The 14,919-nt window shown below is 37.2% G+C and overlaps 1 protein-coding gene across 2 annotated transcripts; it reads left to right on the forward strand.

The window, feature by feature from the left end:
• Positions 1-567: 567 nt before the first annotated feature.
• On the forward strand, positions 568-14,919 carry LOC111336335 (potassium voltage-gated channel protein Shaw). 2 transcript variants are annotated; one of them, XM_088738337.1, is made up of 3 exons: positions 568-609; positions 8,821-9,403; positions 11,271-14,919. In XM_088738337.1, exons 2-3 carry the CDS (start codon positions 8,843-8,845, stop codon positions 13,062-13,064), a joined length of 2,355 nt encoding a protein of 784 aa, XP_088594463.1. In that variant the 5' UTR covers positions 568-609; positions 8,821-8,842; the 3' UTR covers positions 13,065-14,919. The 2 variants fall into 2 exon arrangements, with proteins under 2 accessions (XP_088594463.1, XP_022798147.1); XM_022942412.2 differs by lacking the exon at positions 568-609 and adding an exon at positions 7,579-7,940.

The raw sequence follows: 14,919 nt of genomic DNA on the forward strand, positions 1-14,919 counted from the left end.
TGTGTGAGATTGACATACATTAAGTAAACAGCCTTAATTCCCCATTTGTAACTTTGCTGCTTTAATTTCAGAATTTTTTCTTCGATTTTACTCGATTATTTGCAAACTTGTGGCCAGGAAAATCTGTTGTGAATTTAGAAAAACGAGAACTATTTTAGAAAGAAAATTATCAAATCAGTTTTGACTAGCACCCACAAAACACAAGTGGTGTGTCATGTTTGGACTTGCAAATGAACTATTGGTATTGTAATTGCACTCTCTGGTTTCACTGGTTTTGCCATAGAAACATTTTTTTTTCTAATTCGGAGGGAAGACTAAACACACATAAGAAAAAATCATTTAAAGTCAATACCATAGAACGCAAGGAGTTTCCTGCCCAACACAAATTATTGATCGTTTCAGTCAGTTTCCGAATTAAATGAGGTTCATGCGTTAACAACAAGTCAATCAAAACAAGACCCGTCATACCTTGGCAAAACCACGCAACTTTTAAATTATTTACATAGTTTATCCAAGTATTATGTATATCTGTTTAAAGACAGAGATGTTTTCAGTTGTGTGTTGGTATTAGAGGTAAAGCAAAGGAAAATACAATCGTCAATGTACGAGGTAAGATAAAGATTTTTGTTGTCATAACTGAATACTCGATCGTGTATATATATAACAAATTGCGTTTATGAATTAGTTTCCCCTTAAATTGTAGCTCCGCTGTATGGGATATCTTGCAGATGTTTCTGAAGATCTAATTCAATTGATGACCACCGTGCTTGCTTTAAATTTGTGTAATACCTGAAGCCAGGATTAGTCAAGTCCTTTGATAAAACTTTGCTTGCAAAATTAAATTTATTTGAGTCAGTCTACACGGGTAAATTGTGCAAACTCGTCCAAATCTCGAACAGTAGAATCCATTGTAAACGCTTAGCCGGCCATCAGAATTTGTATAGGTAATCGCATGGGGCCGAGTAAAATTAAGGATTAATATCACGCGTGTTTTCGGAAGTTGCTGAAATTGCCCGAGTCGCGCAGCGACAAGGGCAATTTCTGCAACTTCCGAAAACGCAAGTGATATTAACCCTTAATTTTGCGAGGAACCATATGATTACTTGTTTATAATATAAGGGCCAAAATTTTTTCTTACTGATCTCGCGCAAAACGGGACGCCATTGTTACAAAACAAACAGAAATTTCTTTACCTCGGCAGTCGTTGCTAAGCGATTTTCATCCAATCATTTTCAAGTAATTTTGCCCGGGGCAATTACAGAAATTAAGAAAAAAATGCCCTCTGTCTTGACCAGTCACAATTCAGTAATTTTGCCCCTTTATACATGATAAATCCTTCTAAAGTGTTCTCACTTTTGTCTAAGCTTTGTAAATCGAAAGCCACAGGCTTAGATATGATATCTTCGCGACTTCTTAGGGAGTGCGCCGATCTGATAGCTGATCCATTGTGTTCTATTTTTAATCAGTCCATCAGATCAGGTGTTTTCCCTCAGGAATGGAAATGCGCAAAGGTTATCCCACTTTTCAAAGAGGGAGATCACTCCGACTTAAACAATTATCGCCCAATTTCTATCGTCCCTATAGTAGTTAAGGTGTTTGAGCGTATCATTTACGATCAGGTTTACGGTTATCTCACTGAAAACAATTTGATTTCCAGCCAGCAATCTGGCTTTCGTTCGCTCCATTCAACTGTTACTGCCTTGTTGGAGGCCACAAACAATTGAGCCTTCAACATTGATAAAGGCAGTATAAATGCAGTTGTTTTTCTCGACCTAAAAAAGGCTTTTGATACCGTTGACCATACAATTCTTATGTCTAAATTATTCTTATGTCTAAATTATTATAATGAATATGGTATCCGCGGTATCGCTTATGAATGGTTTAGCTCATACCTAGATAATCGCCATCAACAATGTTTTGTAAATGGTTCGCTCTCAATTAGTCAAGTTCTCACTTGTGGAATTCCGCAAGGAACAATTCTAGGACCTTTGCTTTTTGTTCTATACATAAATGATCTTCCTAATTGCCTGTCTAATTCAGTTGCACGTATGTATGCCAACGATACTCACCTGACCTTTGCCGGTAACAACATAGAAATGATCAATGATGTTATGAATCACGACCTATCCAATGTTAACACATGGCTCACTGCAAACAAATTGACTCTAAATTCATCTAAAACTGAATTCATGTTAATTGGATCGCGGCAAAGGATAGGTACCTACGATACTTCCCCTAAACTAATCATAGGTGGTGACATAATTAAACAGGTTAGCTCAGTCAAATCTCTGGGTGTACATATAGACGAAAACCTTTCATGGAATATGCACATTGAAAAAATAGCCAAGAAAATCGCATCGGGCATTGGAGCAATTAAACGTTGTAGGCCTTTTGTTAATCGAACCACGCTTGAGTCCGTTTTCAATGTCTTAGTTCAACCGTACTTTAATTGCTGCAGCGAGGTCTGGGGGCATTGTAACAAGGGTCTTTCGAATAAGCTCCAAAAGTTGCAAAACCGGGCTGCCCGTATTCTGACCTTCTCCAGTTATGACACAAGCGCTGATCCTCTTTTTGTGCAACTTAACTGGAGACGGTTAGATACTCAGCGACAAATACAAGTGGCCACCATGGTCTATAAATCTATACATGGTCTTGCGCCCGACTATCTTGGTTCTCTTTTCACTAAATATGATCCTCCATATAATCTAAGGAACTCTGAAAACAAACTAGCTGTTCCATTGCCCCACACCAATTTCCTGAAAAATAGCTTTAGCTATAACGGTGCGGTTATCTGGAATAGCTTGTCCCCTGAATTGCGGCAAGCGAAATCGCTTCAATCCTTCCGAAATGGTTGTCGCAATTTCTTCGTCTGAATCGACAAAACACACACGGCATCTATGTAAAGCAGAATTTCTTTATTTTTTTCTATTTCACTTTTAAATTTTAGATCATGTTTATATAGATTAAAATAGATTGTAACTGTAATAATAGATTGTAATAATATTATTATTTTATCTGATAGATTTACCGTGTCTAAATAAAAAAAAAAATAAATAAATAAAGTTCAAGTTCAACAGTATAAACATGAATAGAATACACCTTTGAAGAAATATCCAACTTTTCATTTAGAATATTAAATTGGTAAAATAAACGTTGAAATATAATGCCTCTCTCCTTTAGCGAACCGTATATAATAAAGTTAAGAATTGAATTTGCGCACTATTGTGTTTACGATTCTGAAATAAAGTTTCTGATATAGATATTTTGATTATATTTTACTAATCGTTGAACGACGAAATCTGTCCTGCAATCTGACTTCCTGCCTGTAGGCAAGCTCGTTTACAATTATAATTGTTAACGTTCCTTCCTGATCTTTTTTGAAAATACTGTTTTTGACGGAGCATCCACCTGGTACGCAAGAACATTTACCGCGCGAAAAAGGAACAATTTTTTTTCTGATCCGTGAAACGTTTTGACTTGAAAGATACAAAATTAATGAAATTCTCAGCTGTAGGGAACTGTTTTCTTTCTATCCATTCATTTGTAAATTAACAAAATTATTCCGGAGTTACCACAATAATTTACAACAATTGTTTCCAATTCAGAACTATGGCAGCTTTCACATGGCTGTAAAACCGCAAATAAAGCACTGTTGGTTAAATAGATAGCCAATTAGCAGAACTCGCCTTTCAAGCGTTGTGGCATACCGTAAACTCAATATCAGAGGTAGCATCTGTGCCTAAAGTGTTAAATTTTGTCAGAATATTGAAAAAGATAACAAAAAAGCGAAATATTGAAGGCCCTGAATAAATGTATAGACAACTCGTCTCGCAGAAGCACAAATCTCGGCAGAAATAAATGCGCTTCTATTGTATATCCAGTAAATGTTAGTCAGTTATAGGAATTATTATTTCCTTCAAAACGCCAGCTTTTTTGTAAGCATGTGCTCCGGTCGAGTACGTCACGTTTCTGACATAGATATAGAATATGTGTTGTATGCCATGCTGATTCGCTCGAAATCATGTCCACACGCTCAGACCTGGGATACCTCTAGAATTTTTTATGCTATAGTCTTTCGTGATAAATATGCTTTAAAGTGTAGTTAGACAAAGAAGAATGGCTTTATTTTTCTTCTGAACAAAAATTGCTCTTTTTTCAAATAAATCTCATAACCGTGGAACGAAAATACTCGGTGCGTTCAATCTTAATAGATTTCAGATCTTGAACTGGAACAATGAAATATAACCAATTAGCATTTTTTTCTAGGACGTTGCTTAATTTTGAATTGTTACTATTTGCTTTGATTTCTTCGAAGCTTTGCTAACGAAAGCAATGACAACTCTTTACAGCAGTTACTTTGGGATCTGACTTTTTGTTATATTTATTCGACTCCGGAACGAGTGGTCCGGATTCGAGCCCTGGCTGGGGACATTGTGTTGTGTTCTTGGGAAAGATACTTTACTCTCACAGTGCCTTTTTTTACCCAGGAAAATTAAATGGGTACCAGTGAATTTAATGCTGGGGTAACCTTGCGATGGACTAGCTTCCCTCCAGGGGAAAGTAGAAATAATCCTAGTCGCTTCATGCGGAGTTAAACGCCTGCCCGATGGGCCACTTGGCTCGTAAGCAGGCTTTATCTACCATATGATTTCTAGTTTGCATCAGAATTGTGGCATTTTTCAAATTTATTCATTAATTTTAGAATCTATAACGTCAACGATGACTTTTGAAGGAGATGATCAAAACTGCGCAGGCACTAAAGCGTCCATCCTTCCGTTGAGACTATCTTTCAAGAGGTAGCGGCGCATTCAAGATGACAGAAAACAAGAGATTTAGTGATAGACATCAAGAAGAGTATAACACCTGACCGCGTTATTTGTTGCAAATGAGATATCACCTACAATCTTTAACTCGGTTTTGACTTTTTCATCTGACACGTTCACTTATCAGATTTATAAGGCTTAGTAAGCCAATCTAAAATTCCAAATTGCAAATATTGATGATACAGAGGAGGCCTCTATTCCGGGGAAATATGGCAATGGAAAATACGATTGCAGATAAGATGTAATTATCCATTCTACGACAAAACATGCTAAGACATAACTAGCATCAAACTCAGGACTTTCCATTTCCGAGCGATGAACACCAATTTTTGCACGAGAACAACAATTCCGCTGTACTCTGATCAAAAATAAGATACAAACAGCAGTGATAAACATATTGAACTGCACATTTTGATTATAACTTGACGTTTCGTATGTACTCAACATACATTTTCAAAAGTAACTGTTGAAATTTAAAACAGCTATGTATATATATAACTAAGGTGAGGGGACTGGAACCAAGATTAAGCAAAAAACGTAACAATAAACAATAACACTAGAGCAGATTAATAAAGCAACAGCTTTTCACTTCCGACGTTCACGTTGAAAGCTGGCTCAAGTTCTTGAATAAGTAAGGACTCTTTGATTTTACAATGGTAGTCTGTTTTGCCCTTCGCCAAATTGTGCGCGATGGTCATTGACCAGAGATGTGAGAGGGATTTTCGGAAGGCAAGTCTTCCTTCGCTGTCGTGTTTTCCTACATGCTTCCTTCGGAGTCTGACCAGGGTCTGTTGGGACAGCATGCTAGAAAATGGCACGGGTTAGTAGTAGGCGGAAATACGTGGCATAGAGTTTTGGCCGCGTTAGGCAAAAAGAGAGGAGGCCAGATGGCTTGGGCGCCCTTTTGATGGGGACGCCTTGACATCTCTGATGAAACGTTGTGGATGTTGCCTTCAAGGGAAAGAAACTCATATCACTTTTTTATGCTGGTGGTTTTTCGAATAAAATTTGTATCAGAGATATGAGATAATGAATAAAAGTGAATCAATCTGGCATGGTCTTAAAGCCAATTTTACTCACGAAAAATCCGAAGAAATAATTTGATCATATAGATAATTTTATTAACATCTTTGTAGAACCAGTTGGAGAATTTGAAAGTCTATGAGAAGGCTTGTTTCTGTTATTATTTTTTTAAAATTTATCTCTAATATTATCATCTACAAGATGCTCATGGGAACGTTAACTTACTCCATGAGAGCCAATTTCGGGTGCTTAAAAAATGTAGCACGAAATGGGATTACCTGGTCAACGAAATGTTGTACATAAGAACAATAAGACCGAATGTAAACACCCAGAGTGATTCCATTGAGGCTAAGCTCTTTGTCTGACTCTCAATGACTCTTAATTTATTCTTTTTCTCAGCTATATATATCTTAGTTTTGTTGTTTCATTCTCACTTGATAATGACGTTCTGGAAACGTCGAAACGTCTTGTAATGTTTTCCAATATTTTATTGCAGATTTTTATTGTAAAATGTTTTGACAAATCTTTACTTATTCGAATTATCTGAATATCTACTCCGATTTTGACTAAAATTTCTCCTCTACTGTTGCTTTCACTATTGTTACCTGTGTCTCTGGAGATTGGTTGCAAACCACCTATAGGAATGGTTCGCCTTCATTCATATATGCGTCAGATATAGACAATAAATGTCTATAGACAATAAATGTCTATAGACAATAAATGTCGTCAGATATAGACAATACAAATGCTGGTGGACGAACAAAAGGAGCTAATGAGATGTCTCTTGTTCACGTCCACCAACATGGCGGCAATGACGTAACGTGCAAACCATCTATTCGTTTTAGAAAATTCAACAAAACAGACCACCAATCTTTTCAATCTTGACGTTTTGGTCGGGATATGGCCACCTGCGAAAAGTTTCTAGTTAATAACAGCAATTCTTAGCAACACAGCCCCGATACATGAAAATATTACCTATATCTTAAAACGTATATGGCAGGTAAAAAGAAATAATGACAAATTATCTACCGGACAATAAGCGTCCTGCAATACAAGAATAGAAGCCTTACGCCCGTAAGGAATATAAGAATGTTTTTGTATCCTCAAGGACTGATAGTTTTCTTAGAAGAAAAATTTTGCATGCCATTATAATTACTGCAAATTTATTTTCATAGGAATTTTCTGTAGATATGTCATAACTCTAAATACTATTCAAACTTACAGACAAAACTCCTTTTCATGCCAATTGTTGTATTTTTTGCCATTACAGGTACTTTAGGCCTTGTTATGTTGCTAAAAGGTTTCTGATGATAAAAGCTTTGCTAATACTGTATTTACTTTCTAATGAAAAATATTCACACTACCAACTTAGCTCAAAATGTGTTCAACTATGTTCGCCTGAGAACATTTCTCGTGCTGTTATGAAATAGGTTTCACCTTCGCCTGAAGGCCGCACCTTCAGGCGAAGAAGACCTGCAGTAAGCAGTCGAAACGTCGCGTTCTACATTTAGTGACTTTGTCGTGAGACAACAAAACAAATTTATATTATCATCAATTATCGTGCTTTCAAATTGCATTGCTCTGGGAGACACAACGTTGCGTGGGAACCAACACCTAAAATAGCCTTTGGCTTAATAACACCTTTTAAGCAAATTTAAATCCCGTATTGAATTACTGAAGGAGGAAATTTACAAAAACGACAAACAGAAAGAAACGCCATATCATTCTATCAAAACACTACTACAGTGGAAAAAGATCACGATATTTCATCCAGAAAATTTACGAGATATACATGAATATCAAACTAATTTTACCTCGATATTCGTGTTTTAAAATATTTATGTTTCCTTTAGCGATAGTGCATTTCCTAAAATTCATCGTCTTTGTTAAAGTAATGAATATTGTGTAATTATTATTCGATTCGGCATGAAGCTGTCGGCGGGAAATGCATGATTTATAATAACGCATGCATAGTCTCGGTCACTTTATACTATAGACTGTTTGAGGTTGAAAGCGCGAACCCCACGAGTTACTTCAGCGCCCGAATGTGTAATACCATCGCAAGGAACCGAAGGCAAGGCAAGTCAACAGATGGTAAAGTCACTTTTAATTTATAAACAGCACTTTCGTTACTGAAAAGTCCTAATTTTATCGTAGATGACACAGACATTTACGAAGTTTGACCCTGATGTGGTCATATGCTCGTCATGTTTTGCTCAATGTTGAAAAAATAAAAAATATATTAATTTTTAGTGTGGATCACAGTGAAGCACATTTATGTGGGAGTTTGCTGTAGATCTCGCAAAATGTCACTAGCGGCGCGATCACGGAATATAGTCTCCCACGACGACAAATGTAGCCTTATCATCTTTAAGCAAATTGAATCCAAAATACATTATTGCCGGTCTCTGCTTTTGTCAATAATTACGCCGGAAAACTGAGGCGTTAGACTAAAAAGGTTTTTATTTATACACAGATAAACTTTGTAGTACTCTACACTGCTCACCAGCTTGTTAAGAGCCTACAGTTTAAATAACGCTATTGCTTTTACGAATTTTATCGTACTCAGTGGAAATAAGACGTTCAAGAAATAAAACCTTAATTCCAATTAGCGCACAAAATGTAACAACCTATTGAGTTACGATGGGTTCACCCACCTTGAAAGAAAAATTGTAATTTTCAAAGCAAGGGTAAATTAATGCAAATTATATCGTTTGCCCAGTCGTTATGTCAATAGAAGAATGCCGGTTAACCAATAAAAAGGAAGAATTTCTCTCCGGTAAATAAAACCATCTGGTAAAGTTTTCTCTGCATAAATATCAAACAAGGTTATAGCAATTTCCATTTCAAGTTTGCTTTTAAGGAGGAAATGACTCTATCTTTTAGTTTCTTTCAAGCAACAATGACTGCAAGTTGATGTTTAAATAAAACACAGACGCGTTCAGTTTTGTACTAAATCCACCCTGCGTTTCAGGTGAGAAATCGTTTAGGACTCCATGAAAACTAGACAGAGATTTGAAATAATACCTCGCGTGGTGGACACATCCCAGCGAAGGATCATTTTAAACGTCGGAGGACTAAAACATGAGACTTATCTGAGCACGGTCAAAAACTACCCAGATACCCGACTGTACTGGGTCGTGGAAAACGTTACGAAAGCTATCGATTATGACTCGGAAAAAATCGAGCTGTTCTTTGACCGACATCCAGGGATATTCGAGCAAGTTTTGAACTACTATCGTACAGGTAAACTGCATTGCCCGCACGATGTTTGTGGTCCACTGTTCGAGGAAGAACTCGCGTATTGGGGCATTGATGAAAAAGAAATGGAACATTGTTGCTGGACTTCTTACACTCAGCACAGAGAAGCAGAGCATAACTTAAAAAGTTTTAATGTCACTGACGGTGACCAGGATCAGGATACAGATTTGGAAAGCGATAGAATGGAGGATTCAACTCCTGCAAGAGACTGCGGCCGGCCTTTCACCTGGTGGACGAAGTATCAGCCTAAGATTTGGCCAGTTTTGGAAGAGCCCCATTCTTCTAAAGCTGCTAAGGTTAGTTGCAGTTCCTTGCATTTAACGACAAATATTGCTTTCACCACACATTGTCTACAACAAGGTTGGTTAGACACTGTTTATTTAGGGGCACTCTATTATAACACTGGTAATTATTTCGAGTTCTCATTCGTTACAGATAAAGTTCAAGCGAAATATTTTGGAAAATGATTTAGAAGGACATTTTGGATTGATAACGCACGTGCAATTCTACGATATGTCCGTATCTATCGTCATACTTGTGGATAGCTAAGACGCTAAGTGTTGGGTTATATGTATCTTGTCATGGCAGCTGTTCATAGCATTAGATTCGGAGCCTTTTCCACTGTTGCCTGAATCAACTTTAAGAAATGTGTTTAGACTCAACCCTGCGATTTTCATTTATAAGAAATGGTCAAAAATTAGCACAAAAACTGAGACAAGAATTGGCAAAAAGAATTGGCACCAAACGTTCGCTCGTTGAAACTGACAACGGGTATACACTGACATCACTGGGTTAGAACCATTTTTGAGATGCAAATTACCACTCGTACTGAGTAATGAAAACCTTGTATATTTTCAAACATCGATCGAAACATGATAATTTATCTCATAAGCAAATTACATTTCATAAAAGGTTTTGTATTGGCCAAAGACTTTTCAGTATCATGATTGTCACGATCATTTTTTTTTATTCTTTTCGCAAGCAAAGAAAGTTGTGCTATGGGCAAATTAATATGGCAATACACTGATGCACAGTGTTAAAACGGGCAAATCCGTGATGGGATTTGCGCTGAATTTCGTTCTAGAAAGCCGCAAAATGAAATTTTGACGAATTGAGAGCATTTTTAATCACTAAAGTCTGTTTGAACGATTTCTTAAATAAAAGTTAAGATGAATTATTTACCTTTATTCAGCATTTTGACAGTTTCGATTATCGGTGTGGAAAAACTATATAAGCTTAGCGGTGTTATTTCATAAGGCAACCACTGCAATGAAAGAAACTCCAAAAGCAATTTCGTTTAGTTTTTTTTGTTTTGCACGAGAGTAAAGTGTTTTTCATTTTTCTTTGCATGAAGCTTTTATTCAGTGGGGTGATTAAAAGTTGAATCCATGGTGGTTACCAAGGAACAGAATGTACGATTGAGATCAGATTATTCCTTTCCTTATTCAATCCCTGCTCTTGAATGTAAACGATTAAAACCGTTGTTACGAAGGCAAACGTCCGTTTCCTTCTCAGTTTACCAGCATCAATTTGGCATTGCATTTTCTAAATAGTAACTGAATTTCGGTTTTTAATTTTGATACCGTCATAAATTTGTAAGGCACGACATTGCTCTCCTACCGTGTTTCAAACATTTTTTAATATGTCTATGGATCTTTGTCGAAAATTCAGAATGTTTCTACAACACAAAGTAATTGCTTTACACAAATTGTAATAACTAAATCTAGATTAAAACTTGTAATTGAAGTGATCCTGAAATGAATTAACTTTCGATCTTTTACATTAAAATAATTAGAAACTAGCAATTATCGTAGCATCAAGGGGGGCTTGCTCTTGGTCATAAGCAGATCATGATGATCAAAAATCAATTTTTTTTACCAAAGCGACTGAAATAAGTTCTTTCCTTCCCGTAAAGGGTATTAATCGTGGTCTTGAATTTAAATTTCTAGTTTCCAAATCGTCGGCTGGGTGCAGTCCCATTTCCCTCTCAGCGGCTTATCTGCACCTAAATCTCTCCCAATTTTCAATTTCAGCCAGCGAAGGTAAAAGAAAACTGAGGTACTAAAAGATTTAAAATGTTGAATTTAGCATTCGAGAACTAATACCAGAACTACTTGTATCCTTGCAGTCTGCTTATGATATACGTTCTAATCCTTCTTTCAGATATTTTCAATTATCTCGATAACGCTGATCCTACTGTCCGTGGGCACATCATGTGCTCTAACTCTCCCCCAGTTCTCTAAGCAGTCAAGATCAGCCCAAGGTTCCGCAGCCCCTGCAAAGGATCACACCACGGTAGCAATTTTCACTACAATTGATTTCTTCTGCGGTATCTGGTTCACTTTAGAACTATTGTTAAGGATTATCTTTTGCCCAAGACGACGCGTCTTTTTCCGAATGGTGACCAACTGGATCGATGTCTTGTCAGTGATGCCGTTCTATATTCGTATTCTCGATTCCGACCATGGATCGGCGATTGCCGATGCACTTCTAATGATTAGACTTCTTCGACTTTTCCGCTTCTTTCGATTGCTCTACGGTCTTCAGATACTGTTGCACACGTTAAAGGCAAGCTCGTACGAGCTGGGACTTCTGTTATTGATCTTGTTTATACCAGTTGTTTTATTCTCATCGATCATCTATTACGTAGAGCGTACCATGGATAACATCCACACTAAATTTCGCTCAATCCCAGAATCCTTTTGGTGGTCACTTATCACGATGACCACTGTTGGCTATGGCGACATAACGCCAAAAACGTGGCTGGGGAAAATTATAGGAGGAGCATGCGCAATTTGTGGCCTTCTTGTGATAGCCCTTCCAATTTCCATAATTGGAAGCAATTTTAACCTTTATTATGCGCACGCTCAAGCGAGGCTTAAACTTCCGAGACGAAAAAATAAAGTTCTGTTAAATTCTATAACTTCAGATTTTTCGAATCGCGGAAATTCCTCTGGTGTCAGGCGTAGGGGATTACGTATTCGTAGTAATGTCAGCTATGAACCTAGAGAGGATGACAGTTTAGTGTCTGGCATGTTTACCAGTCATTCATCTCGGCAAAATAGCCTTGCAAGGCAAAGTCCTGGTGAGGTGAAGCGAAACTCGACTGCCTGGAGTATTCCGTCCAGCAAATCGGATAACGAAGGAAAAACTTCTCCAACATCAACAAGGCCGACCAGAGAACGTAGAATAAGCCGCAATGAGAGAGGGGCTCCAAAACTTGGAGATCTTCCCGAAAAAGATGAAACAGAAGAAAACGATTGTCATGATGATAAACATCAAGTTCCAAAGCAAGAGTTCATCCCGGAAAACAATTATAGGAACAGTCTAGGTGTTCCAGGTGTTTCTAATGTCATACCCAAAGATCGCCTGCCAGTTTGGATAGCAGAAAACGGAAGAACTCCACGTCTAAGATCCTTCAGTGTTCCGTCGAACTCAAACACGCCTTTCCCTGAGGCACCTCCACGCAAAACGCAGTCTCAAAGCTCTAATATCTGTGATCGATGCTCTCTACCGAGAGACACCCAAAGCATCCGTAGAGAAGAAAACAGAAAAACATCATCTGGAGAAGTTTGTTGTTGCACAGAAAAAGATGGACTACCTCGAGGATCGAGAAATAACTCAACGTACACGATATTCATACCAGGAGTTGATGAAGGTGTACAAGTTAGTACAGAAAGCTTACCATCCTGGAGCAGGGAACTTCCTTTCGAAGGACTCTCGCCCATACAGCTTAATGTTGTACCCCGTTGGCGGACAAGAAGATTTTCAGACGAAGGCAGCGAACCAGATAATCTAAATGAAACTGACGAGCAAGAAACTCTTGTTAGTGAGTTAAGCGACAGCAGACCTGTTTTGGATGGGAAAAAGAAAGAACCAAATAAACACCCGCCCATGCTATATTTAGATATGCCAAGGAGACATGGAAATACAAATGAAAATGAAACGTCAATTTAATGGAACGAAGTGTCGTAGAAATTGAAAGCAGATGGAAAAATAGCTGCTGAAAGGCAGCTTGGACGGAGCTTGTTGGAGCACATGAACAAATGTGCATCTCAATTCCTTAAGGGTACGCCGAAGGGAGCACTCCCTCCTTTGATCCGTCAAACAAGTATGGAAATCATGGTCTTGAGTAGTAATTACAGTCTTTATACAGGAGGTGGCCTTAATCAGTAGGTGCTTTTCAGGCAAGGTCCTATTTTTAAAAACTAAAAACTAAAATCTAACAACTAAAACTAATAATTAACAATTATTCGCCGAAAGTGAGGTGAATATCGTCGAATAATCCCCGAGACGAAGTCGAGGGGATTATTCGACAATATTCACCGAACCTGAAGCGAATAATTGTTTCAGTATAATTTCAGAGCTGAACAAGAGAGAAATTTCTAAAATCATAACATTTTAGTAACATTTATTAACATTTTAGTTTAACATTTTATATAAACCGCGCGGAGCGGTTTATATAGCGTCATATAAGGAACCGCTCGACCAATCAGATTGCTGGAAACTCTTTGTTCAGCTCTGAAATTATACTAATGATTATTACACTAAAGCTATTAAAATAGAGCTAAAACCTATAGGGTCTCTTAAATTGCAGTTGAGTGTGTAAAATGATTTGTAGTTTTACGATTTATAGTCAGAACAGAGTGCTTCTTTGCGCTGGAAGTCTTCCCCACTTAGTTGTTGAAATTATTAAGAATTTGTAAAGAGGTATTAAACTTAAACCTTTTTAAGCTCCATATTTACTTACTATGTTAAATGAGAAAACTACTGATATAGCAAACTATTCTAGTGTCACAACCGTTTTATAATAATAATAGTAGTTTATTAAACTCTCTTACAGTAACTTACTGAATTAACGAGCTATGATACAATGAAAACTTAATAAGAACGACTTTGTACATTTCTGTATACATTAAGTACAAGTTATATACACTACACGGAACATACATCACATTTGTTAAAAATACTTAAAAGTTAAAAAGTCTTCGGTGCGCTTCGTTCTAAAGGTAGTAACGTTTCTGTAAAGATACAACTGGTCTGATTTGTGCCTGAGGTTATAGGGACAGGTATCTTTTAAGCGTGTTGGTAGAAGAGGATGGAGAGGGTGGTTTAAGTCCTTCATTTTGCACATATACTCTTTACATATCTTATCTCTTCGATACGCAAGGGTCTCCACCCGTGCTAACTCGAGGGCTTCTGAGTAACTATCGGCACATGGGAAAATTATCCTAAGCGCCCTTTTCTGTATGGATTCAATTTTGTCAGACATAACCTGGAATTGATTGCCATACTGGTACGGCGTACTCCATGACAGATCTAACAGCGCTTGTATAGACCTTTAACATGCTACCTTGGTCAACGCCGGCTTGACGTAGAATACGTAGAGAGTAGAGCTTCTTGCAAGCTTTTTTCTATATGTAGTTCACATGCCTATTCCACCTAAGGTCGCTATCGATGAATACTCCTAGAATCTTGTAAGTTTTTTACTTACTCAATTCAATACAGATTGAGTTATCATCGATGAGAAATATTTAGAATTAGATCGAAGCAATATCAAAATATTCCTAGCTAAAATATACGAAATTGTAAGAGTCTAAAAGCTCTTTTAAAAAACGTCTTATTTATAGAATAGCAAACATTTGACGTACAAAAGTTTGGCGCACGCGACACCTATTTATCGTATGTAAACAAAAACAAAAAAACAAAAGGAGTTTACAATTAATAATAGTGGTTTCTAATGTGATCAGATTTTTTTAGTCCACCTAGCCAAAAGAATTTAAATTTATATAAAATCTAGTTGAATCATTCA

This window comes from Stylophora pistillata, chromosome 11 (genome assembly GCF_964205215.1).
Source record: "Stylophora pistillata chromosome 11, jaStyPist1.2, whole genome shotgun sequence".
NCBI classification, from domain to species: domain Eukaryota; kingdom Metazoa; phylum Cnidaria; class Anthozoa; order Scleractinia; family Pocilloporidae; genus Stylophora; species Stylophora pistillata.

What these genes read in the sequence shown, in the direction of transcription:
- LOC111336335 (XM_088738337.1), top strand. Translation starts at nt 8,843, where the DNA reads ATGAAAACTAGACAGAGATTTGAAATAATACCTCGCGTGGTGGACACA. An exon ending in ATTCTTCTAAAGCTGCTAAG is followed by an intron (nt 9,404 to 11,270) that starts GTTAGTTGCAGT and finishes TCCTTCTTTCAG; the next exon opens with ATATTTTCAATTATCTCGAT.